A 26,331-nucleotide genomic window follows, 5' to 3' on the forward strand; every position below is an offset into this window, starting at 1 on the left:
TAAAAAAAGACAAAATAATAGAAAATTACTGTTGCCTGGTTACTTGGCTCTGAAGAGAAATAATGCCCATGTTCCAGTTTAAACGAATTCAGAGTAGCCATGACAGCAATCCCTCAGCAAACATGCTGTCATATTTGGCTTTTAAAATGTCAATATGGATTCTAGAACTCTAGACCTGGGGAGGACCTTTAGAGATCATTTGATCTTTTATATAGAAAGAATGACATTTAAACCATCCCAAACAGCATAGAATCTCCCCGATTTCTGAAGACCATCAGAGAAAAAAATGTTATTCATGCTAATCCCTGGATTTATTTATTTTTGATTTGCAGATAACTACTTCTTCCCAGTTCAAATTTTAGCCAGTCTTATCTTAAGTAAAATCTTTAAAAATACTGTATTCTGCAAGCTAATTTCCTCTTCTTTGGTCTCTGAGGAGCTAAAAAATACTTAGCCAACCATTATGCAACTTACATAAACGTAACGTTGTTAAATTTCCCTTCTGCCTTTTCTGGGGTCATTCCATGAGCTTTATTTTTTAACTACTTTTATTCTTTTGGTTTTAGCATTTTCTCTCTAGCCTTTTCAAGTTTTTTTCTAATTAGAGCCCAGAACTTGGAAATTCTGACTCTCAACAGGGCCAAATCAGCTTATTTTCTACAAGTTACATTTCTGTAGAGATATATATTCTTACACCATGTTTGCTGCGCTGCAATTCATTCCCTTTTTCCTCTATGTTATCCTATTTGTACTTTTATTCTGTTATTACATGTCTGATTTTCAACTTAGTGGTACCCACTTAATAGTTGTGTACTTTCTAGCCTGTTTTTCCAGATGATTGAAGTTATTTTTGAACACTTATACATGCTAGGCACAGTGCTAACTTCTTTACGTGCATTATTTCATTTAATCTGCTTGGCCTATTTTATAGATGAAGAAACTGAGGTTCAGAGAGGTTAAAGAATTTATCCAAGACCTTATACCTTAGAAGTGGTAGAGTAGGGATTTGAATCTTGGAATCTAACTCCAATATTTACATTCTTAACTTAGCTTTTCAATTGTAAGTTCATATTATTTGTGTAGTAGTGATGTAGCAATATTTCACTGTTGAGTTCCCAAATGATGTATGGGGATTTTTTGAGTGAGTGCCGGGATTGTGTCTGGTGAGACTGAAAAATGGAAACACGGACCAAGGAGAGGAGAGGAGTTTTTTTTTAAAAAAGAGGATAGTTTATTGAAAGCAAAGGGTCAGAGCTCCCTACCGGGAGGGGGTCACAAATGGGGGTGCCCAGTGACTGAGGCAAAAGTTCGTACTTTTATACCTTCCCTTGCCTGCTCTTACATAGTTCTCCCCAAAAGTGCACTGGCTGTGACTGTAAGCCTTCTAATGGAATTCATCTATCAGGTTTGTCTTGTTTGCCCATCCTGAAGGGATTGATGAAGTAACCCATTCCTATCTATCAGATCGGCTCCTTTGTCCAACCAAAAGGGATTTATGAGATAATTTATTAACCTCAAGGTGCAGTCTCATATTTTTGTCCTGGAGTGAAGGAGACATTCCAGACCTGGAGTTTCAGGATAAGGCTGGTTTTTCTTTTTGTTTATTCCACCAGGGAACTCCCTGTCTACCTAGGAACATGCTAACTAAGTAGGCTCTCAGACCAATAAAGTTTGGGAGCATTAAAAAACTTGAGCATCTTTTCCGAGTAGAGACTGAGACTTTCTCCCTGAATTGATATCACAATGAATTTTGGGTCAACTGATGATATCTCTGCCCTTTGGAGCAGAACTGCAGTGGTGTAGGGATTCTTTAAAACGATAAATCTCTGCAGCACCTACCAAGAATTATGCCATGTTCACAATTAGTTGCTTATTGTTTCTACATTGATTGATAATGAGGATATATATTCATCTGAATATATTTTGAGGGCAATTTTGTACTTAACTCACTAGGCAGGGATTTTTTTTTATTTCTTTATAGCACCTATTCTAATATCAGCTGTTGTTAAATTTCACTTTAATAAAAAAGTAAATACAAAGACATTTTATTTAGCAAGACTGAAAATAAAACTAAGACATAAATTCACACCTTTAGTGTTATCCAAAACAGTTCCTCCAGCTCTGAACCCAAGGCAATTAATCCAGCATATTATTCATTTACAGAGTGATTAATATAACAAGAACCATTTCTCAGTTACAAAGAGGTTCATTAGGCCCTCAGGGCTCTTTGAAAGTAGAATTAGTTTGATTATTCAATCACCAACTTACACAAAAGTAGAAATAAAAAGGAACAGAAATACAAATATAAAGTGATTGGCTATTACCTCTTTTATAAGCAAACAACAGAAAGTAGCTAGATCCCTACTGAATAGAACTAAAGAACTCATGGTTAAGTTCACAGACACAGAGTAGCCACTAGTGAAGAAGATACAGATGGTCCCTCACTTATGATTTTTTGATTTTATGATGGTGGGAAAGCGATATGCATAATAAATTACATGAGATATTCAACATTTTATTATAAAATAGGCTGTGTTAAATGATTTTGCCCAACTGTAGGTTAATGTAAGTATTCTGAGCACGTTTAAGGTATGCTATGCAAAGCTATAATGATCAGTAGTTTAAGTGTAATAAATACATTTTCAACTTAATGATATTTTCAACTTACAGTGAGTTTATCAAGACGATCACTATATTGAGGAGCATCTGAACATTTTACCCTCAAACTTAAATAGATAAGTTGGTAAATATGACGATCTTATTTTCACGATTTCACTATTGTACACTTTATAAATGATAAACTTACTAGTGTTGAAAGATAGACCCATAGAAATTGCAACAGATCATTTATAAAACACCTACTTTTTTGGATCAATAATTCAGTAAGTCCTCACTTAACATTGTTGAAAGGTTCTGCAACTTTAAATGAAAAGATATAATGAAACCAAGTTTACCGTAGGCTAACTGATATAAACAAGAGTTAAGATCCTACAGCGTCTTATCAACCTTATGACGAAACTATGTTGAATGAAATGATGTTATTTGAGGACCTGCTGTATTGCTAAATTTCTTTTAGTGATTTCCACTCCTCCCCTCAGCTTAATGATTATAGATCTCTCCAAATTTATTTTATTTTAGTTATATAAAAATTATTAACAAACTTTGGCTTCCTTGCAAACATTCTGTCCTTGTATAAAAAAGTGATTAAAAACAGTTCTGAATATGAATCACTTCTGCAAAGTTTAATGGGTGAGAAACATTCAACCAAGGTGACTTTTCCTTGGGAAATCCTACAAAAACTGAATTTTATAAACAGTTACTTATTTTGATAGAAGTTCCACTTATAAATAGCAGCCATGACTTTACTGCCTACAAAATTGCAGGCTGTCACATTTTATGTTTAGAATTCAGATGTTAAGATCAGATTTTCTAGTATAAGAAACAAAGTCACACACACACAGATTGGTTAGTTGTCTCATGCTAAGGAAACAGCTGACTTCCATGATCTTGCTATTCAGGCAGGTACAGACAGCCATTGGATTTAAACAAATGGGGACTACAGCTTTGTATTTTTTGTTTAAAGAGGAAGCGACGTTAACATCAGGAGGGGCAGGTGCAGCAGGACTTTGCGGAGGCTCTTCTGTGCTCAGAGTATTTAGTGCAAGGGACAAGCTATCACAGGATGTTAGTGTTACAGAGACTTGCAGGGTAAGAACCTGAGCAAATGTGCTATTCCTTGCTCCTTATTCTATTGTAGAGAAGTACCGTAGTGTTTTCTGAGGCCCAGGTGTCAGTCTGAGTAGAGGGAGCAGACAAATATGTAAGTCAGGGTCTTGGATGTGACATGTTGCTCCTAACAGGTGATTAATGGCATTAAAATGAGAGGAGGGTCAGTATATCTTAATAATGGATACCCTATGCTCTGTTGGTCTTGGGAGACTGACTGCCTTCTGCAAGGACTTCTGAGCATCTTCAAATCCATCAATCACTCCCAGGGACACTTGGCTGCCTGCACAAAGTGTGACCCAGTGATTTGAGAATTCTAATCCCAAGAATTAGAACAGAAAAGGGCAACATTTGAATTAAGAGGAGTTAACATTGTTTCTTCCTAGGCAGGCTGAATGACCCCAAACTTGCTACTTAGAAGCAAGCTGGCCTGAGTTCTGGGGCCATTTGTTAAATCAGAAAGAAGTCTGGGAATGGGACCACAAATGAGGTAGGGATCTGTGGCAGGAAGTTGCATTTAGTTTCACTGAGGGAAGAGGAGGTACAGCAGGAATATATTTGGGGGGCGGGGGCAGCTAATAACAAGGCCAAACCCTAAGCCAGAGCTTGTCATGGAGAATACCAACATGCTTGCAAGTTAACTCCAGATAGCTGCCTTCCACTTAACAATTTGATACACAACTATGGTAACTCATGGGCTGTACAGGCTGGATCCCCCACCCTCACCTCCAATTCCAGGATATAAGAAGATCTTTCTTTCGTGTTTGGTCTCCCCTATCCCAAATCTCCCAGAGTGACTCAAACTTTTCCTAATTAGTAATGAAAAAGAAAACCTGGACAGAATTTGACGCAGCCGTTCCAAACCAGGGACGTGGTCATAAACTCAGAAACAGCTGTCTCTGAAGATTGAACACGTAGTCTGACTCCTATGTCACTGCCTGGAGTCCTGGATTTAAAGACACGTGCTACTTAGAGAAGGGGCTCCCTTCTCTGACTGACAGACAAATTTCCAGCACAAGCCATAGGCATGAAGATTAGGAAATCTTTTGGATGACCTTTCTTTCTCTTCCAGAGGAGCTCTTCAATGTAGAATCTCCACAATGAAAAGACACTTGATCTCAAGGAACAAACAGGTACTGGAGTGGCTAACAGACATAATGATCCCACTTCAGCAGCTATTTAAGACACTTGAGTTGTTTGTTCCTGTCTTCTTGATGCTGACTGGAACCAACGAACAGATGGAGAGGAAACAAAAAACAAAAAACAACCAAATCACAGAATAGGTGAACAATTTTAACAAGAATTGTGTGGTGGTGACCAAACCCTGACTCTGGCAATGCAGTCAGAACCACCACTTTAAGCCCCAGGGGAAGAAGGGTAGAAAAGCTTGCAAAACGTAGCACCAGTTCTTCCTTACGAGGGCTCAAGAAGCAGGCCTCTAAAATAACTCATGTATGCACTGACAAAAACGCCGGGAAAGCCAAACATTCTGCAGCTGTTTCCCCACGGCTCTCCTGGCAAACTTACAAGCACGTATTTGCTCAGTTGTAAGCCTCACCCACAGGCATCTCCCACCTCAGAGGCAGGGGCAAGAAAACTAGACCGCATTTTCCCAAATAAGGAAAATCAAATCACCTACAGGCAACATCCTCTATTTCTCCCACTCCTTAATGATAGCAACCCTAATTAAGCCAGCTCCAAAGGTCTAAAATTAGTGCCTGGAGGTCAAAGGTCAAACACATGGTTTACAAATCTTAACACAAGTCATATAACCTACTTACCTGAATAAAACCCCAAATCATCAATCCCTGCCCTCCCCTTCCCATGGGAATAAATTTAAGTCCATTTCTTCTTGGTTCACCATAGTACGTGGAAGACAGTCAAAGAAGGAAGTGTAGGAGGGAGGGGATCTTGGTTCATCATTAAAAAATAAAGATCTCTTTAAATGTCATCTGAGGTTGTATAAAATTTTTTTTCAGTTCTCCTCAGTGTCTGCCTCCAAGGGCACATCTTCTAAGCCAAAACTCAGCTTGTCAGCTAGCCCGTCAAACTGCTTGCCCAGATTGCCTGCCGAGTCCACGAACATGTTAGGGATGTCTTTGCCAAAGTAAATCTTGCTGTTGGAAGCAATGGCCTTGTACTTCATCAGCTGCAGATATTCAGGGGTCAGCTTCAGCTGTTAAAAAAAAAGGAAAGACGACTTCGGTGGAGCCAGATTGGGAAAACTCTGGACGGCACCCCTTCACTTTTCATAAGGAGGGTCTCTGTCAAAAACATATGCCCTCTCTACTTTTCCTGGTCTCACTGTTACATTAGTAACAGGGTAACCACTTCTCTTAAGAGAAAGTAATCTCAAATCTCCAAGGCCAGAGCTGCAAGAGTGTTAGGAGTCTTCATGTTTAACACAAAAGCCACTCTTCTATCAAGGCACTGCTAAGGAAAGGGAAGCCCCTGACCCATAGGGCACAGGAGGCCTTTGGGTGGCGGTGGGCATCCAGCACCACAGTTCTCACACAGTATCAGCCTAAATCCAAATGTGCCTTCTCTTCACCAGGTGGCACAAGGCCCTCACCTTATTTGCTTCCGCCATTTTCATAGCAGTGTAGCACTCAGCATCCGCCTTTGCCTTCTCTCGGGCCAGAAACGCAGCATCTGAGGGGAAGAGTGCAGTGACTGAAGTGCAGAGGCTACCAGAAGACTGGGTCTGGGCCCTGTAACTTCCCCCCACTGCCTATGTGACCTTAGGGAGACTGCTCTTTTTTCTCTGTGCTTTGGTTTCCTCATCTGTGAAATGGGAAAAAAGGCATTTTTTTCCTGTTTCACAAGTTGTGACAATCTGCAAAGATGAAAAAGTGCTTCAACAGCCTCTCCCTGTGGTGAGGACTAGTTAAGAGCAAGTGTGTTTTTGTGCCCCACATCTTCTTTGACAGTATTATCGAGACAAGCACTGCCACCCAGAGACACGTGCCGTGTCTGCATGCATATTCCTTTTGTAGCCCATGTGTGGGAAGGGACTCGACCTCAACCTCCAGTCTCAGAGCTTCTCACCTCATCCCCTTGGGGCTACACAGCAAGAGAGAGATGCCAGAGAAGGCTCTGCACACAGCCAGAGGCGGATCCACCCTCAAACTGAATACCATAGACATAAAATAGTTCAGCCCCTCTCTAACTTAATTTCCCTTTTATTTCCATCTATCATTTCAAGAAGGTTCTAATTAATAGCGGTTATGCTGGCATGACTCTAAGAGAATTACAAGCCATGGTCCAGACTAACTAGCACCTGTTTGGATTAAGACCTATTTAAACTTCCACTATGCAAGCAATATACTTTCACGATCTGCTGAGACTAGCTTTCTGTCAAGTTAATGCAAAATTTTTGATATTTACTTCCTTGCCTTGGGAATGAAGCCAGCTTCATGTGAATAATATTTGTAGCAAAAAGTCTGGGAAGAAAGGTCAGTCTGTGGGTGGGTTCTCACCGCACACCCTCGGTATGACCGTGGGGGAAGGAGCCTATAGTCTGGCTGACTTAACTGGCCTTAGCACCTGATGACATGTATTTATAAGAAGTAAATACGTGTTGTTTTGCTAAGAGCTCCCTAATGAGGAGCTGCTGATCTGCAAAACCCTAACTGGCCTCTCCATGGGCCCCTGCAAAGCCTGACATGCCCCATAATGAGTGTAATTGGACACACATTTTGTAACTTGAAGCTGGGCTTTGGGGTCCCTTTTTGTCATAGAATTTGCTTGATATAAGACACCATGTGAAGGAAAAGGTGGGTGGTGGGAACGAGGTGAGGGCTGAGGGGCAGGGAACTGAAGGGGAACGATATTCAGAAAAGCCAGCAAAGGGACACTTCTCTCCAGCTCCAACATTGTTGGTGCTGTAAAGGTTTCTTTACACCTGGCTTACTACCTACAGGGACCCTGAGAGCTATGGTGCTCACTGACTTCTGAGGAGGGGGTAGGTAAGGCACGAGGGAGAGAGCTGCTGTTTTGGCCTAGCTTCTTAGTTTACTTCCAATGCCAGACTCCAAAACATATGAGCTCCAAAACAGCAGGGACTCTGTGATTTCCCTTTTTCTTATGCCTAATGTAAGAGTGCCTAATGGCACGCAACTAACATTTGTTGAACGAATGAATATCCTCTGAAGTGGACAACTTATAATGCTAGCCTGGGCGAAGTCTCCGTCAAAGTCAAAGCACAGAGAAAAAGTGATGTTCCAAGGAAATCATGACATCTTAGAACAGAGATTAAAGAGCAAAGAAATGAGTCTCCCACCCCTTTGCCACAAAGTGGGGTCTGAGGAAAAGTCAGGCATTGATTTCACTTCTGCTCACCTTCAATTTCTGAAATCTTCTTCTCAGTTTCCTTTTCCATCACCTTCTGTCCATAGGTGATTTCTGCAACCTGAGCCACTTTTTCTGCCTCTATGTTATTGAAGTTGAGAAAAGGCTTAGAGCTCTGGTATTTTCAGAGTTTGACTCAGTTTCACCTGTCATCTGAGTCCCTGATGCATGAGTGTGCGAAAGCTCAGATGGAGAGCCACTGGCCCCAGGAGGTACCCTGACAGGCACTCACGGGCAGAGATGGAGTGTACCAGTGAGTACAAACCATGACGTCCATGCAGGACAGCAAGTGGGGAGATGTGGGGGCAATGGAGGGAGTCGTTTTTCTGATGAAAGCAAGGAACAAGCCTTAACCTCTCCTAAATCACAAGGGTATTCTCCCAAAGGAATATTGTAAGGAATAGGGACTCTCTAAAAGTTTCTTCCTGCCACTTTGCTTTAGGAAGGAGTCTGGTTTGTTGCTAATAGTCTAGTGTAGGGGTTAAGAACCCAGGTTCTGGAGCAGAGTTCTTGGCTTTCAACCACAGCTCTGCCACTTACTTGCCATATGGCTTTGGGCACGTTATTTAACCTCTGTGCTTCAGCTCACAAAGTGAGGTTAAAGATAGGGCCTCCCTCACGTGCTGGTTGTGAGGAGTGAGAGAATTCACATGGTAAGTGCTTAGAAAAGTACATGGCTCGCAGTAAGTGCTCAATAAGCGTTAGGCATTATCATTATGAACTACGAATTAACAGGAAGGGCTCCTTTCATTTAAGAGGTATGTGGAAACTCAAAACTCATTGCCCCTGGACGTGATCCGACAATTTCAGCCTTGCTTCCAGGAGGATGAATGCCACTCCTATGCGTAGTAAGGGTTTGGAAAACCATGTGGTCTAACCCTGCCTGAGGCTTCCTGGAATCTTCCCACCATCCTCCCACCATCCCCAGCCCTTCTGTCCCAAAAAGGGGATCAGAGAACCACATTCAGACCAATGAGGGCCTTCTTCCGCTCTGTCTCAGCTTCCTTCTCCACCACTTTCTGTTTCTGGGCTGCAATGAGAAGCTTTGTCTTCTCGCTTTCCCTGAAGGGAGAAAAAAGGATGCAATTGTGAGGCCGCTATGGAAAAGTTTCTGAGGCACGTCACTGTCCCCTGGAGAAGCCAAACTCTTCTGTTGAGGAGAGGCAAACTCTGATTTCTTACTCTTTCCTGGAAGGCTGTTCAACGTCCCAGGTAAAAGTGGATCTGTTGCAGGCAGTAACATGGCTCTCTTTCTCCAGAATAACCATTTGTGGGAAATAAAGCATAATTTACTTTAGTAAAATGCACTTGCCTGCTCACTTAATCGTACTTCCCTCCTATCTTCTTTGGCACGAGCCATGAAGCACAAACAAGGCCCCCTGGCCCTTTTAAAAGCATCACTGCTCAAAAAGGCTTCTCAGTGGCTCTCCATCATAGTTACAGAGCCCAGGTGATTGTCCTGACACGCCTGCTCCATCCTACAGTGCAATGGGCTGTGACAAATACTCAAGAAGGGGAATAAAAGCCTGGCACAGCTTCAGTTAACTCTGGGATGGGATGAGGTGGGAGAGAGTGGTGGTTACACTTTAGGCAGAGGGTATACTCACATCAACTCATAATTTCTGCGGATTGTCTCAGGTATATTTGGCTTAGTCACCCGCACAGCCTGGAGAAGGATAAAAATAGCACCTGATGGGAAGGTGAAGGTGGTGAGGGACCTAAGCAGCTCCTATTGGTCCTAGATCTTCCTGCGCAGAAAGGACAGCCCTTGGAAAAGGGGTAGCACCTCCCTCAGGGGACGCTCCCACGGTGGCAATGCTTACTTGGATGACAAGCCCAGGGGCCATGGAGGTCAGGTCCTGTTGCAAAGCCAGTTTGAGATTTTCATCAATCTGATCTGGAATCAAGAAAGACAGGAAAAGGAGACATCACATTTTCTGGGCAGGGTGGCGGGGAGCATAGGGGCAAAGTACAAGCTAAAACACCAGCTCAAGAATGCATCTGACAGGCAAAAGGTCTTCCCAAGGTAAAGTGCTTATCAAAGCCCAGAAATCTAAAGATTCCCGGCAAGACTTTCGGAGCAACAGGGCTATGCAGTCCCTTGACATAGGCTAGATGTGAGAATATCCTTTTCTTGTGGTCTCAAGGTAGAATCACCTAGGTTGTTGAAAATACTAACCTTGCCCAAAAGGGAATAAGCTTTAAAAAGAAAAAGAACAAACAGTTCTAGCACATTTCTTGAGTCAGGCGGCAGCCTTTCCCCAGAAAACAGGGGCAAAAGAGAAGGCAGGCACCAGTTTTCATAAAGGAGGAAGGTGAAATGGCTATGTTAGGTATTTTGAAAATGGCCGAGCACATTAAATCTAGTAATTTTAGAAGTTTCTGAAAGAAAAACAGATTCGGATGTCAAGGAAAGCCCCAAGGAAGACTATTTCCATTAGGAACTCCATCAAATAACACAAGGGGAAAATAAAAATTTACAGTTCTGGAAACGAGCCCAAGCCTTTTGATGTGTTGTTTGCTTTGGTCCTGATTCCTTTGTCTGGAATTCACATGTGAGTCGTTTCATGGACGATTGTAGGAAGAGCTATAACTGACTTCCTTCTAGCTGTGATCCCAGGACAGCAGCAGCAGGCTGCCTTCTCTGGCCTAGGCCTTCTCTGCTCTGCCCCCTGCCTATGAGATCTTCAGTAAGACCCTAAAAGGACACCAAGAAAAACACTCAGAGGCTGGGACATCTAAACTCAATCACCTCCCTTGCTGTCAGCTGCCATCTGCTTTTAAGTGACCATTCTTGGTCACCTGTGCCCAAACAGGAGCCTCTGAGGAATAGCACGTCAAACTCCTGCCTTTATAGATGCCCAAACTGGCACCCATGGCATCTCAGAGATTTGCTCAGGCTAGTTAGCAGCCACAGTAATGAACTTATTTAGTTGTTATGCTTTGATCATTAGGGTTTAAAACAGTGCTTTCTTCAACTGTCATATCAGTACGCAAGGGATTTTAATGTTTCTATGTATTGGATATACTCTCACAAGCTTCTCAGTAGTGAGGGAAAAATGCCCATTAAGTCAGTACCTTGCACCTGCTATGGGTCTAACAATTTGACAGTTAGACATAAACATTACATTTCATATTTTCTAATGTAAATAGGATACCCATCAAACTTTCAGTGAGATGGCCTGTAAGTTAGTAATAACAGTTATTTATCAGACCAAATTATATCTGAGTGAAGGTGGAAACCTGAGGCCGTGGGCTAGTAACTTTCTAGGAAAATTTGGAAGAAATATTTTGCAAGGTGGTTTCTTACCAAAGTAATACTAGTAATAAGTTGTTTGTATGTTATAGTTATGCTGATAAATGCTGATTAAATAATATTACTAAGTATATACAAAGAGGTTCTTTAGATAAACTTCTGAACAAGTATTAGATACTATTTTATAAAATGGCCAAAGAGGATGCATCAGAGATGAGATGCATCAGATGCCAGCAGTGATAGGAACTGTGCAGTGAGAGAATTCCCTGAGAGGAGGGAACTAGAGAAAAAACCTCTGACGTTTAAAGACTAGGATTAGGCACTTGAGCATCTCCTTTACAGATGCAAATATCTTTTAAGCAAAACAATGCTTCCTGGCAAGAATAAACTTTAAAAATAAAAAAATTTCAAAGCAAATACATTTTCCCAGTTCTTCTGTACAGGAAGCTATACTTTACTAAGCTACCAAGTTTATCTCTAAGACAATAAGACGTTTTCTAATGCAAAGCAATTACACATTTTAATTTCTTCTTCATGGAAATTAGAGATACTTTGTCTTTTGTTGTTTCAAATGCTTTGAAATGTTTATAATGGCACAAGTTCTAAACCAATGGCTAGATTGGTTTAGAATTATAAAATTCTATCCGTTTGAGGTAAAAAAAAAAAATCAATAGCAAATTTACCAAAATTTTCTTTTGGTAAAAAGAAATTTACCAAAAGCACACTGAATCCAAACCCAATAAAAGTATCTAAACCCTGTAGAGTGAATTTAGATTCATTTTCTACTGCAGAAAAATTAAAAGTGATTGTGGTGATTTCCTAAATCTGAAACACAGTGCAAAGGCTGTTTGCTTAATAAAGGTCATTGGCACCATCAATGATTTCTCCTTCTAAAAAATGTTCTCAGAGTCCTTTTTATGAAGATTCTGGGGGGTGGAGAGGGGGGGAATCATTGTCTAGTCCTAGTATCAGGAACAGTTGTACTGTGGGTTGAAAAATCCATTTACTTTTAGCACTAGCTACTGGAAAACTTCTAGCAGTAAGTTTAAATAGAACATTTTACCACAAAAGAGCTTTAACATTTACTGAAATGCTTCCTTCCTTTGCTGCTGAAGTCAGGCTATGTTTACTTTGACCAGGAAAACAGGACAAAAAGTGTCTACTTAAGCACATGGTTCCCTTTTGTTTTAAGCTTTTTCCTATTCCTTTCTATAGGTATAGGGTAAACAAACCAACAAACAAACACACACCACAAAGGTTCTAGGAACTATAAGTAGCTATGGTCCTTGTCTCACTTCTAGAATTAAATATGAACTGTACCATTCTCATCACCCTTTCCTGGGTGCCCCTCATGCAGTGTGATGTGGTGAAAGCATACAATGTGAGAGCCAGGAGAGGGAGGTTCCAGCTTCCGCTGCTACCAACTAGTTCTATGACTTTCTGTCTTTGCACCCTTGTCTTACACTGAGGACGCTGGGCGGGATGGTCTCTAAGGTTCTTCTAGAACTGAGCTTGTCTTCATTACGGAAGGATGTCTTAGGGACCATGGAAATACATTTCCGTTCCAGTCCTCTAATCCAGGCCAGAGTGAGTCTTGTGGTCACTGCTATTCCTGTGCCCAAAGCTCCACCGTTCCCACGATCTTTGACTGTCAAAAGCATTTTGCAGGAATGCCCTTTGTGACCAGTTCCTGAGCACTGGGGCCTTTAACACCTGCTGTCCATCAATACCCATCCTACTCTGGGGGTCAGCAGTGGGCAGCGGGGGAAGCAGGGCTGCTAAGGCAGGCTGCGATGACGAGAGACTTTCTTACCGAAGAGCTCTATGTAGACCTCTTGAAGCGTATGCACACTGCAGAACTGGTTCAGTTCATGGTGAATCTTGTTGAAGATGAGGGCCTTGTCATAGTCAGCGGTGTAGTTCTTCACTATGTCATACACTGGGAGGCAAGGAGAGATTTCAGAAGAAAAGGCAGGACTCAGACCTTTCTCAGACAGCAGTTCTCCCTTCCTGCGGGACTGCGACTGATACTAGGGTGGCATGCTGGGGAAAGCAAGCTGGCACTGAGGGGAAATTGGAAACACGTACCTGCGTTTGGGACCAGGAAGTTCACCACTTCAATTCTGTCAAAGTAGATCATCACGCCACCACTATTAGAGGAAGAATGGACAAAGAAGTGACGAATAAGCTCTGGAATAGAGTGCAGTTTCCTAGGTGATGGCATAAGATTGGGACTTAGCAGAAAAGGAAAAATCATGGGAGGTCAGAAGGCATGTCAGATCTCCTAGTAGGAGATCTTCAGAGCTTATAGGAAGAATACAATCCCCTGAGAAATCACACCTCCAAAAAGTAATTCTGCCAAGAAAAAAGCGAAACTTTTGAGATGCTAGTAAGAAAATAGTTCACATTTTTTGAATCCACAATGCCATTTGATTAAAGCAATCAATTGAGGGGAAAAGACTAAAGTCGAGGAGTTCTCAGAACTTAAAAGGCCACTGGAATCTATGGTGACTCTTCCTCATTTTGTCTTCACCACCACTTTAGTTCAGCACTTCCCTTTTACTCTAAATATTCATCATAAAAAAGTTTCAAACATTCAGAAAAATTGAAAGAATAGAACTAACACCCATATACCAACACCGAAATTTAACAATTGTTAACATTTTACCTTATTGATCTACTTTTTTTTTCCTGAACATTTCAAAGTCGTGATACTTTACCCCTTAACACTTAAGCAAGCATCACCAAAGAATAATGACTTTCTCCTACATAATCAAAAAACCATTCCCAAACCTAAGAAAATCAGCAATAATTCCTTAACATTATCTAATGCCCCGTCATTCAAATTTCCCCAATGATTCCTATTATGTACTGAGTTGCGTGCCCTCCAAAATCTGTACGTTGAAACTCTAACCCCCAATGTGACTATATTTGGAGACAGGGCCTTTAAGGAGCTAATTAATGTTAAATGAGGTCATGAGGGTGGGGCCCTGATCCCACTGGACTGGGACAGGAAGAAAGGAAAGACCCCCGAGATCTCGTTCTCCTTGTGCATGTACACAGGGAAGGCCATGTGAGAACACAGCTAGGTAGCCATTTGCAAGCCAGGAAGAGAGGCTTCACCAGAAACCAGTCCTGCTGGCACCTCGATCTTAGACTTTGAGCTTCTATAACTGTGAGAAAATAAATTTCTGTTGTTTAAGCCCCCCAGTCTGTGGTACTCTGTTATGGCAGCCCTAGCTGACTAACAGTGTTCCATCATGTCTTTTATAGCTGTTAGTTTTGGAGCAGGTTCCAATCAGGGCTCAGTTTCCTTTTCAACCCAATACTCCTCCAAATACAACTTCGTGCTGAGATCAGCCCAGTTCTCCTGTGGGACATCCCAGTTTGCGATCTGTCCGAATGCTTCCTTGCAGTGTTGTTTACTGTGTTACTCTAACCCAGTGTAGACCTTTCCTTTTCAGCCAGACCACTATAGTGGTGTCATCTTTGGATTTCTTGCCCCTAAGCCCTCCCCCACCATTAAGACATTCTCCATAGTTAGTTATGCTAAAGTTATCTTCCTCTATCAAGTCATTTATTTATCTGTGAAAAGCCTTTAGAGGATCCTCACTCGAACAGGAAAAGTCCAAACTTCTTATCTGGCATTCCAGGCCCTCCCGACCTGTCTACCTTCTGTCATTTTCTCTACTGCACTCCACACCAAGTCAAACTAGAAAACGGGACTAGGGGGCGGGAAATTGGTACAACCAAGAAGCGTTGCCTCTCTTTTCACCGTCTCTTACTGCAGCCAGCCAGATAGCCCTTTCTATTATTTGGGCTTAACAGCCTTATTCCAGGCACCTTACCTGGTTCCACAAGGTACATTCTTCACCTCATCTGTTTGCAGTGTTGTCTGGAAATAGAAGCGACAAAAATGCTGTAAGATGGGCAGTGACAAACAAAGTAACTTATTTGCAGAATCCCAAATGGTCTTGTCCTTGAATACTTATTTGGGTTGAGCTTTGTTTTTGTTAAACATGAATACCCCATCAAATCCTCCTGACTTACAGAGTATGAGACTAACCAAGCAAAGGTACCCACTCAGCTTCGTTGTAAGTGAACCACTATATGAACGAGCTGGGTAATAATGGTTTAGTGAAAAAAAGACCCTGGACTAGGAGTCCTAAGACCTCTTCCATTTACTGGCCCTGAAATAGCAGATTCTTTGCTTAACCTATCTCAGCCTATACAACCTGCCCAGCCCATTCTCAGGATTACTGAGACTCAAATGAGATACTGTGCATGAACGTACTTTGAAAACCATAAAGCAGAGTATATGACAGAAGAAACTTACAAGGAAAATGCTGATGAGGTATCCTAGGATATTGGACATACTTCAAAGATGGCTAGTCTACCTTAGCTAGGCTTTAGATCTGGCATAATTAATCCTACTCGTTTCCCTTCACCAAGTTTAACTTCTCCCCTCTCCACACAAAAAAATTATGTTGACATCTCTGAAGTTCAAATAAGAACCAGCAAAATTATCATGTTTTATTTCCATTTATTTTGTCAGCCTGTAATTTAACACACACACACACACACACACACACACACACACACACACCCTACTTTTCCTTCTATACATTCAGAATGGATTCTTCTTTGGCTTTGAAGTGAAGAAATAATTCCCAGCTGGGGCTGATGGGCCAAGGCAAGGACCTCATTCAGCTATTTCAACAATCAAGTAAAGCTCCAGAATAAATGACCCATGAAGCCTCACTTTTTATATACAGATAACATATTATTAAATGATTCCTTGACAAGGCATTATACTCATCCAATGGCTAAATAATTCCAAATCATACAGTAATTAACACCCACAATCTGTAATCATTGAGCCACACAAGCCAAGTGTACCTGCACAGACTTATATGATGTGATGAAAGGAAGCATGAGATGGAAACCAGGGCCGCTGGTGGAAGTCAGCAGGGCACCACCTCTGCAGAGGAGGAAGACAGAGGCAGGTTCAGTTTAGCAAGAGGTACCTATTACATTAATACTGCTTGGGCCAACTTTCCCTTCAGCCCCATAAATGTTTAATATAGAATGACAAGTGCCAGAGCCAAGTTGACAGATCCCTTTCTTCCTCCCAGCTAGAGCCTAATATTCTAGGAAGCCTAGTGGTAAAACACAAAACCATTATTCATGCTTTTACTATGAGAAAAATAGGCACACAGGCTAAGTGGAATAAAAACAGCAGAATCTGTCTATACTGAGAGGAAGTCTGTTTTACTTTGTCATATCCACTGAGCTTGTGGCAATCCATTTGGGCAGTTAAATATGGTAATACTGTTATTAATGAACTGTACTAATGTTGGAGTCCAGTGACATCAACAACCAAAAGAATAATTTTTAAAAAAATTTTATTGGGAAATATTGGAGAACAGTGTGTTTCTCCAGGACCCATCAGCTCCAAGTCATTGTCCTTCAATCTAGTTGTGGAGGGCGCAGCTCAGTTCCAAGTCCAGTTGCCCTTTTCAATCTTTAGTTGCAGGGGTCACAGCCCACCATCCCATGCGGGAATTGAACCGGCAACCTTGTTGTTGAGAGCTCGAGCTATAACCAACTGAGCATCCGGCTGCCCCTCCAGAAGCTCAGTTGCAGCTCGTTGTCTTCAATCTAGTTGTGGAGGGTGCAGCTCACTGGCCCATGTGGGAATTGAATTGGCAACCCTGTTAGTCAGAGCTCATACTCTAACCAATGAGCCATCCCGCTGCCCCAAAAGAATAAGTTTAAGTACACTTTACAAATCATTTTAATATATATATATTTTTGGCAGTAGAGTTACTTTTCTAATCAAGTTATACGTAAATGATAATAATATTAAAAGCCTTTTATGGGGACTTATAAGCAGATGGTAGCAAGAAATAATTAAAGGGGAGCGGGAAACCCAATCAGACTTTTAGAACTTGCCAGAGGCAATCAGAAATAAGTATCACAGGGCACATATAAGAAGAGGTCATAAAAACTTAAAGCAAAAAGTTGGTTATGGAGGCTACTAAGAGGAAAGTAACCCAAGATTTGTAAGTGCTTCTTTGCTTTACATTATAAAGATACATTTTCTTTTTTTTAAAGAGAGCAATAAAAGTGACATAATGGGCTCCTTTATTGTAAGAACCGCTATTCTAGAGCTTGCCTTGATTGATATAAATCAACCTTCAGGCTCTTTCATTTTTCCTAATGTTAATTTTAAAGAGTAGGTCTAAATTTGTAGAGCAGACTATTGTCTCAAGTTGCCATCAAGAACTGGTACTCATCAGAGGTAACCTTGTGGCACCATGATACCTAGAGGAAAAACAATGTTTCAGAGATGATGTGCACTGTTTTTCTTTAGGTTTTATCTCTAAATCTCTATATACGCGTACATTTATTAATTACCATCCATAGCATCGACTTAGACTACTAAATTTTATATTTACATTTATGTATGTGTATGTATATGTTTGTATATATATGTATACACACACATCTGTATTCCCCTCCCCATGGTCACTAACACAAAAGCTCAATCTGAAAGACGCCCATATTCAACAAAATATAAACATAAATATTCAGCAGAATCTGCTCGACAGAGATTAGGAGAGTCGTTTCACAGGAAGTTGCAAGCTTCTGCCCGTGTCTGCCTTACCTGTAGTATACCCCAATATGTCCCTCTTCTATCTTGTGCACAGCTGAGAAGAGAGATGCACAAAAGAAACTGGCAGCCACAGCCACAACTGCTCCCAACTGAGCCATCAGTGACCCTTTATCCTAGGGAAAAAGATACGGGAAACATGTATGCTATGCCATGTAGGAGACAAACTACGAGAGTGAGAGTACCTCACCAAGCTGAGTCCCCTGCAAGTGGTCCACAATTAGCCTGTAGTAGTATGAACACCAGGCTAGATCTACAACTCTCTTCACCCTTGCTCCCAGTCAGCATTCCCATTCCTTAACTGTGGAGTTCTATTTCCTGCCTCATTGAAGCAGCAGTGGTTCTGGATACAACTGTGGCCCAAGGGAGAACCAGTGCCAACTGGGCAGCATTCAGAACACAGCCTTCTCTTCCTGTGAACCCCAATGTGCTGTCACTGGAGCCACTCATACTAGTAAAAGAGAAGAGAGGCAGCTGCAGTATGTTGGCCCAAATTACAGGGGAAGTCAAATGACAGGCAGTTGTGGCATGTAATTCTGGTCAGAGCCTCCCAGTCCTAATTGCCTGCCACTTCAAAGGAAACCATTATTTACTCCTTTCAGACGCTGGAGCGACAGAGACAGCATGCGAGCAGTTTCAAGGTGGGATTTTCTGGCCTTCCATTCAACTTCCAGTTATTGCTTTGGCCCGGAACGGAAGAGGGCTTTGAACGAGCCTGAAGCCACACTCCCTCCCACATACCTGGCTGGTACTTTGCACCTGACAGGGCCCCAAGCCCATGGTTAGAGGAAAAGGAAGTTCCCCAGGCAAGGAAGACTCGGGACTCCTGGGTCCAAATGCGTTCGGGCACCAGGATGCGAAACAGTTGGCATCCAGAGGCTCATTTCCTGAACACTGAATGATCTGGAAAAACTAGGGTAACTGACAGCAACGTTTACAGGCGTGCCCAGGCCAACACGCGGCAGGGCGTGGATTCTGCCTCCTGGGTCTAACAGAAGTCGGGCGCAGACATCTTGGAGGCGCTTCTTTTACCGTGGAGGCCTCCAGCTACCGATTTGCAGCTGCGTCCTTTGGGCAAATGTCCTTCCCTCCCGAGGTCATCCCCGCTCCACCTCAGGTCCCTTCCCTGCCCTGTCCCGAGAGAAGGTCGCGAGTCCCAAGCGCCCTGGGTAGGAGCTGGGGCTCCGAGAGCCTCCGATCGGTCCCGCCTGGGGGTTTGCGGCGAAGGGAAGGGACAGAGAGGGGTTGCTTTCCCGCTCCAGAAGGAGAAGAGGATGCTGGGGCGGGGACCCGGGAGAATCGCTGATCAGCGGTGGCCCGGAGCCGCAACTAGGCCCAGTGCGCGCACTAAGGGGCGGGGGACGCGTACCAGGCTGTCCCTGCAGGCGCTCCGTACTCGTCCGAAACCCCGTGCAACCGCAGAAACCGCCACACCCCTCTGCCCGCTACTTCCTTCCGGGCCCGTCGCTTTCGATGACGCCATTAGTTCACGCGAGGGGACCACACCCCCTTCTCTCCCTAATTCGTCAGCCCCGCCCCCGCGCTCCGAAAGGTCAGTGTCCGAGGATGGCCGCCAGGGAGCGCCCGTGACAAGGTCCGGACGGTCGGGTTCCCGGGTCTAGGATTTCAGGGGTGGGGGTGGTGCGGAGCGCCTGGGGAGTGACCTCCGGGAGGACGCGAGTGGCCGCGGTTGCTGACCGTGCCACTTTCCGGGGTTTTGACTTTAGAGATTGCTCCAGATTCCCCTCCACATTGGATGCAGCCTGTTGTTTTGTTTTTTTCCGGAGCAGGTACCAGCGATTTGCAACTGCTCTAGCCCTCTGCTCGCTGCTTTTTCTGTAGCACCATTGAATCAAAACACATCTTTTAAATGTGCGTTTTAGCACCATTAGTCGCTAATCAACAGTTCTTACTTTGAACTGTCCTTTATGCTTTTCTAGGAGCTTTGGCCTTTGAGGTCCCTATAGCATCATAAAGTAGATTATGACGGAATTATTCCAATTTCAGTGGACAAAATCTAAATTTAGTGGGGTGCGAGGGTAACAGTGGATGAAAGCTTCCTTGGCGCTTCCTTAACGTTAGGAGCTTAACTGCCTTTGCAACTCCTGTCACAGATCACAGGGGCTTGTGCACTTCGTTGTCCCCTGGCTAGACTTAGTTCCCTGAGGGCAGGGACTGCGCCTTCCCTTCAGCATCTGGGGTGCTTAGGTGCTCAGTAAAAACAGACGGAAGGCACAGAGGAACCAGGACCAGGACCAGGACCCAGGCTTTGTGTCTCCTTGTCTAAGGGCCTCGTGTCCACAGCCTTCACCGTTCAGCAGTATCATTGGAGCACTTTAAATTCAGCCACTGAAATTATTTTGTTTGTAGAAGAGAAAGAGTCCACTTAATTATAGCCTTCAGTAAATGAAAAGCTTTTACACAGGGCGATGGCAAGTTGGTGGTGTTTGTTAGATTTAGGGCACAGGACAAAGGAAAGTGTAGGTTTCCCAGGCGTGGTTGCTTGGGATTCTCTTAGGATTCACCCTGGGTTTGTTCTGGGTGAGTTTGTGTTGGGAAGTTTCAACATATATGGCCTCTCCTCTCCCCACAAGTGTGGCTTCTCCTCTCCCCACCCTGTTACTGCAAGACCCCTTCAAACCACCAGTTAGCCAATCTCCTGATTGATCCTATCAGAACTTGTTCAGTGATACAACTCAGCTGGGCGTGCTTAATAAATGTTTGTCTTATAGTTGAGTGAATGAGTAAGAGAAATGGAAACACTGGGGTTTATCACCCCAAGAAATGAGGCTTAGCCTGAAGCGTAAAGGGTTTAAATTAGTTATAATTTAATAATTTCCTGACTATTAAACTTGGGAATGAACTGTGAGAGGAAGTTGTGAGATTTTATTCTCAGGAGGCTTTGTACCAGGCCTAATTGTTTAGTTGTGTTCCTGCCTAGAGGCAGGGGGTGGACTTCAGTAAATTGTGTATGTTGCTTGTGGGGCTAATTGTGCAGTGCTCTGATGTGGTCTGAAGCCAACCTCCAAGTATGTTGGTTCTGGGGCCTCTTGTGAGGGGCTCTGGTGCAGGCCCACGTCACCCACTGTCTGTGACTAGCTGGGGACTACCTAGTAGGAGCTCCAAAGTGATCCCTGGTTTTTTGATGCCTGTGCTAAACCAGGATTTACTTGTGGGAGGCCATGCTTCAAACCGAGGATGGCTGCCACCAGTACCAGGCCTGGAGTAGCGCCGCAAAAAGCCAGGACACCCTGAGGCCTGCTGCCAATTGCCAGTTCCCTTAAGGTTTAGCTACTGATAAAGCCTCATGTGGTATGCGAGTTGGGTGAGTCAGGGTCTCAGGGTGTCACTAGGTGGGAACATTTGTAATCACCAGGTTAGTGTAAATTCTGGTTTGGTGCCAGTGCTGAGCCTGGAGCTACTCAGCAAAAGTCTTAGAGCACAGCGAGGCCAGTTGCTGTCCGCCTGGGGCCTGTGGACTGTAATAGTTTTCCAAGAAAGAGTGCAATGTGGGGGTGGGAGAGGGATGAGAGGGGGCTGGCTGCTTGCAGAGAAAGTGCCTCGGATTGGGGGCATTGGGTGGGGTGGGGCCCCTGTGAGTCAGCAGGGTGGAGTGAGCAGAGCTCACCAACCAATCAGATTCAGGTTTGGCCATATGGGGGTGGGCTCAACACAGGAAAGATGGTGCCTGCCTGCCTGCCAGCTGCAAGGGAGAATAACTCCACACGGGGAAAATGGCAACAGTCCTCCAGCCCTTGCCTCACAGCCACACATCTCAGTCTGCTCCCCTCTGATGCCCTGAGTCACCGTCCCTCCGCAGGAGACCAAGGTGAGTGCCTGTGAGTAAATGAGTCTGTGTGTGGGCCGTTTAAGAGGACATCTGGGTTTCCTGCAGCCTTCCATCCCACCTGGGTGGTGGGAAGCCCCACTGTTTTTTCACAGCCAGATGTTATGGGGCTCCTCTTCCCGGTACCAGTACTCAGTCTGGGGACCCTGGAATGGGGCTGAGGTCCTTTGCTCCTCTGGGGGGAACCTCCACGGCTGAGATATCCCTGCCAATTTTCATTCACCACAGGGAGGTTTGGGCCAGCCATTTCGAGTCTCTGCTCTGCCTACCAGTCTCGATGCAGCTTCTTTATATCCTTAGTTGTAGAACTGTTTAGGTTGACTTCAAATGGTTCTCCAGGTTGATTGTTCTCTAATTTAGGTGTAATTTTCTCACCCTTCTTCTGCCCCTGACTCCGCTTCAAGCCGTTGTTTCTCAGTCTAGTTGTGTAGGGCACAACTCCCTGGCCCATGCTGGTATTATGAGCCTTGCGCTCCCCACCGGCTGAGGCAGTCGTTTGCCGGTCATTGGTCGGCCGCTCACAGCAGCTGACGGCAGCTCTTGCTGGTTGCTGGCCATTCACGCTGGCTGCCGGCCACTCACACTGGCCACCGGCTGCTCACGGAGGCAAATGGTAGCCAGTGGCATCACTCAGCAGCCTGCGGTGGCACACAGCAGCCCACAGCAGCATACAGTGGCTGTCGGCCACTCATGTAGGCACACGGTAGCCCCGCGGCAGCTTACGCCGACCTCCGGCTGCTCACGGCAGCCCAGCTCTAGGGAGAGCCGTTGTTCAAAATCTTAGCTGTAGAGGGCACAGCTCACTGGCCCATGTGGGAATCCAACTGGCAACCTTGGTGTTAGGAGCACAGCGCTTCAACCACCTGCGCCACCGGGCCAGCTCTAGTTGTAATTTTAATGTGTTCATGGAAGGAAGCAGGCACGGTGTTTATCTACTCTGCCATCTTGGGTCTCTTCTGTCTGAAAATCCCTTTCTTAAGAGACCTCTGATTGTTTTGACTCAGTATCCAAAGTTTGTTTAACAACAGTGTTTAAAAATCCAGTCTTACAAAACTTACACTATCGTGGCTAAGCATAGATATTCCACAGTCAGACTGCCTGGGTTTAAATCATGCCTCCCCCCATTCTTTATTAGCTGCGTGACCTTGGGAAAATGACTTAATCTATATGTGCCTTGGTTTCTGCATATGTAGAATGGGGTTAATAACAATAGTATGAACCCTATAGGACTGTTGTGAGGTTTAAATGACTGATCAAGAAAAGCACATATAATGTTTGGCACATTTTAAGTGTTCAATGTATTAGCTGTTGCTGGTTTAAATAGCAGATTCCCTGAATGTGCTCTTACCTGTTTGTGGATTCAGATTATTAATGTGACAGAAGGTGAGAGAAGGATAAACTTAAAGTTACGTGGTATTGGGTAATAGGCAAATGGAGGCTTGTCAAAAGAAGAGATAAGAGACTCTGAAATTATACTTCAATAGACATCTACAATACAGATTTCATAAAGTATTATTGAGTGCTGTCAATGTACCAGGCCCTATGCCTTTCTCATTTTACACAATCTTCTGGTCAGCCCTTTGAGTTCAACTTCATTTTAGAGGAGGAAGTTGAAGATTAGAGAAGTTAAGGGTTGTCCAAGATCACAAAGCTTGTAAATTGTAAAGGCAGAATTCATATGACCCTAAGTCCATTTTTTCATTATAGTAAAGGAATTAGGAAACAGTGATTCAATTTACACACACACACACACACACACACACACACACACACACACACTTATGGCATTTATTTTACATGTAACCTTTTAGGAATGTAGACCAGTGGTCAGAAATTGTGAAACTTTAAATTGGGCCAGTTCATTTTACAGTTATAGATTGAAGCAGGATTAAAAAACTATTCCTGCCACAGCCATCCACATCTCCCTGTCTCTGGATTGCTGCTGTTTAGTCCTCCAACAAGCTAATTGTTGGTGAGAGTGCCACTCCAAAGAGAGAAGAGACCCCTTCTTTCACAATTAGAGCCCTTTTTATTAATAACTGGGTTAGCACCAAAGGAACTAGGCAATTTTTTAAATGTTCAGCTTCAGTTCATTTATATCACAAGATTTGATTTTTCTTCTTTACTTTATGCCCTACACAATGAATAGAGGTCATCCTTTAGGACACTTAATCCTAGTAGGGTTTTGATGACGTTGGGAGAAGAGGAGTGAAGAAGTACATTATATCCTGCATTATTAAGAGGGTTACTTAGAACTTTCCCCTCTTACTTTCAGTTGGAAAAATCAGAATTGGTGCCTTCAAACAACAAAAGGATATTTGCTTGGGGCTAATGATGTTTCTTCAAGAGAGTTCCATAAAGGGATCAAAGAGGAATCATGAAAAAAAATGGAGTTGGATGTTAGTTGGAAGTCAGCTAGTCGTTTTGTGATTATGTTTTCACAGCCTTGAGGTATAATTGACATACAATAAAGTGCATATAAAGTGTACAATTTGATAAGTTTTGACACACACACACACACACACACACACACACACACACACACACACATATATACACACCTGAAACTATGACCACAATCAAGATAATGAATACATGCATCATACCCCCATATTTCCTCATGCCCCTTTGTAATCCCTCCTACTCCTCTCCATGGTTCGTCCCCTCATTCATGGTCCGTCTCCTCATTTCCAAGCAACAACTGATGTGCTTGTCACTATAGATTAGTTTGCATTTTGTAGAATTTTATGCAAATGGAATCATACAGTATATACTTTTTTGTGGGGGAGGCTGTCTGGCTTTTTTTTTTCCCAGCCGCTAGTTATTTGGAGGTTCATTCATGTTGAGTGTATCAACAGTTCATTCCTTTTTATTGCGGTGTAATATTCCATTGTACAGCTATACAACAATTTGTTTACCTGTTCATCTGTTGATGGACATATACATTGCTGCCTATGATTTTAATGCAACCCATTTATTTCACTCATGGAGAAACAGAGCAAAGGGGAAGAAGTTTCCAGAGAGAGGACTTGGTCAAGGTCCACAGTACATTTGGGGAACGATGAGAAAGCAGCCTGCTACCTTGGGAGACTGTGCCAAGAGGCTTGACAGTTGGAGGTGTGGCCTGGCCTGTTTTGCCTGGGATGACCATTCTTTTAACATATTTGAATGCATAATAATATTAAGAAGTGAAAAAAAAATTGTATAGCACTTTGTCTGCACATAATTATGTATACATCTCTATATCATTACTAGACTCCTTTTTTGTCGTAAAGAAATACCCTATGTATTTGGTATGTGAGTCTCAGAGGATAGGGAACCCACTTTCCATTCTAGGCCAGTCTTTTTCCAACTATATTCTTAGTCTCATTCTTCCTCTCTCCTCAGGGACCTAGAGCCTTTAATTATCTCCTGACTCTAAATCTCGTACAAGGCTCCCTCCAGCCCACTCCTTTCAAAGCCACTCTGTTGATCCTGTGTGTAAGCTTCTAGTTCTCACCTGCTTTGTCTCCTTCCTTTCTTGAAAGTTCCCTACCGTTTTGTCTTTACTTCCTCAATTTCCATCCCCTTATTTTCAGTCCTTCAGTCCCTTTCTTTGCTGCACTTGGTACTGTTGACCGACCCCTTAATGCTAAACCGCCCTACCCTGGCGTCTGTGAATGCCCTGTCACGCCTGGTTTTCCTCCTACTTGTCTCAGTGTTCCCTTTGTAGTCTCCGTCCTGAGCTCATCCTCACCTGTTCCGCAGAACGCTATGACCTGCTGTTCTCTCTCTCTCTTCTCTTTCTGGAAGGTCTCTTGTACTCTCAATATTCTAATTATGTGGTTGTTGACGACTCTTCCAAATGCATAGCAATAGCCAGACCAGAATACCCTCTCTTTGGATGTTGGATGGGGACAAGCCAGTCATGACTCAAGTGAACTCACAGTACCCCCTCAAACATACTTCTCCCATTAACGTCCTCACCATGCACTCAACCATCCAAGCCAGACATTCGGCTTCTATGTTAATCTGCCCTATCATTTAGTTGTGTGGTTCTAAGTTATTCTTTGACCCTGGACCCTCCTCTCTGCACGTTGTCCCAGTTCAGGACTTTTTCATTTTTCACATGGATTCTCATAAGAATCTAATGTTAGTGACCTTCTTACTCCAACTTGTAGCTTATAAATCAGTGCATCTTCCACACTGTGCCCATGTGATTTGCTGGTTAAAAACCCAGTAATAGGTTCCCTACAGAAAAAACTTCAAATCTCTTATCTTGTCATACAAGATCTTTAAGATGTGATCTCCTAAGTACACCTCCAGCTTTTATGATATTATTCTGTTGTTTTTTGTGTGTGTTACTAGAGCAATTCTTACTCATCCTTTAAGACCCCTTTGAATACTTTTTCTCTGTGTTTTCACAGCATTCTGTGCATTCTTCTTGTATGGCACTTGAATATACTGAAATATTCTGGTTATTTGTCAGTACTTCTT

The 26,331-nt window shown here is 43.3% G+C and overlaps 1 protein-coding gene and 1 long non-coding RNA gene across 9 annotated transcripts in view; one reads left to right on the plus strand and one right to left on the minus strand.

The window, feature by feature from the left end:
- The window catches only part of LOC109456102 (uncharacterized), a 51,858-nt gene that overhangs the window by 2,936 nt on the left and 22,591 nt on the right, over positions 1 to 26,331 (plus strand). For 2 of the 5 annotated variants that reach the window (XR_012495515.1, XR_012495518.1), the window contains exons 3-4: positions 18,611 to 19,602; positions 21,685 to 21,837. This is a non-coding gene — a long non-coding RNA (uncharacterized LOC109456102). The other 3 variants (XR_002138809.2, XR_012495516.1, XR_012495517.1) reach the window with 3 other exon arrangements.
- ERLIN2 (ER lipid raft associated 2) lies at positions 2,001 to 19,500 on the minus strand. 4 transcript variants are annotated; one of them, XM_019748141.2, is made up of 12 exons: positions 19,378 to 19,500; positions 18,003 to 18,124; positions 16,232 to 16,313; positions 15,181 to 15,227; positions 13,421 to 13,482; positions 13,146 to 13,271; positions 9,900 to 9,973; positions 9,684 to 9,742; positions 9,047 to 9,138; positions 8,068 to 8,157; positions 6,299 to 6,378; positions 2,001 to 5,902 (listed from the first exon to the last, which is right to left on the minus strand). In XM_019748141.2, exons 1-12 carry the CDS (start codon positions 19,489 to 19,491, stop codon positions 5,702 to 5,704), a joined length of 1,149 nt encoding a protein of 382 aa, XP_019603700.2. In that variant the 5' UTR covers positions 19,492 to 19,500; the 3' UTR covers positions 2,001 to 5,701. The 4 variants fall into 4 exon arrangements, with proteins under 4 accessions (XP_019603700.2, XP_019603703.1, XP_019603701.1 ...); XM_019748144.2 differs by lacking the exon at positions 19,378 to 19,500 and adding an exon at positions 19,041 to 19,179; XM_019748142.2 differs by lacking the exon at positions 19,378 to 19,500 and adding an exon at positions 18,750 to 18,882.

This window comes from Rhinolophus sinicus, linkage group LG04 (assembly GCF_036562045.2).
Source record: "Rhinolophus sinicus isolate RSC01 linkage group LG04, ASM3656204v1, whole genome shotgun sequence".
In the NCBI taxonomy this organism is placed as follows: domain Eukaryota; kingdom Metazoa; phylum Chordata; class Mammalia; order Chiroptera; family Rhinolophidae; genus Rhinolophus; species Rhinolophus sinicus.

What these genes read in the sequence shown, in the direction of transcription:
- ERLIN2 (XM_019748141.2), bottom strand. Translation starts at nt 19,491, where the DNA reads ATGGCGTCATCGAAAGCGACGGGCCCGGAAGGAAGTAGCGGGCAGAGG. An exon ending in CATATTGGGGTATACTACAG is followed by an intron (nt 16,314 to 18,002) that starts GTAAGGCAGACA and finishes CCTCCTCTGCAG; the next exon opens with AGGTGGTGCCCTGCTGACTT. An exon ending in CATCATATAAGTCTGTGCAG is followed by an intron (nt 15,228 to 16,231) that starts GTACACTTGGCT and finishes TTCTATTTCCAG; the next exon opens with ACAACACTGCAAACAGATGA.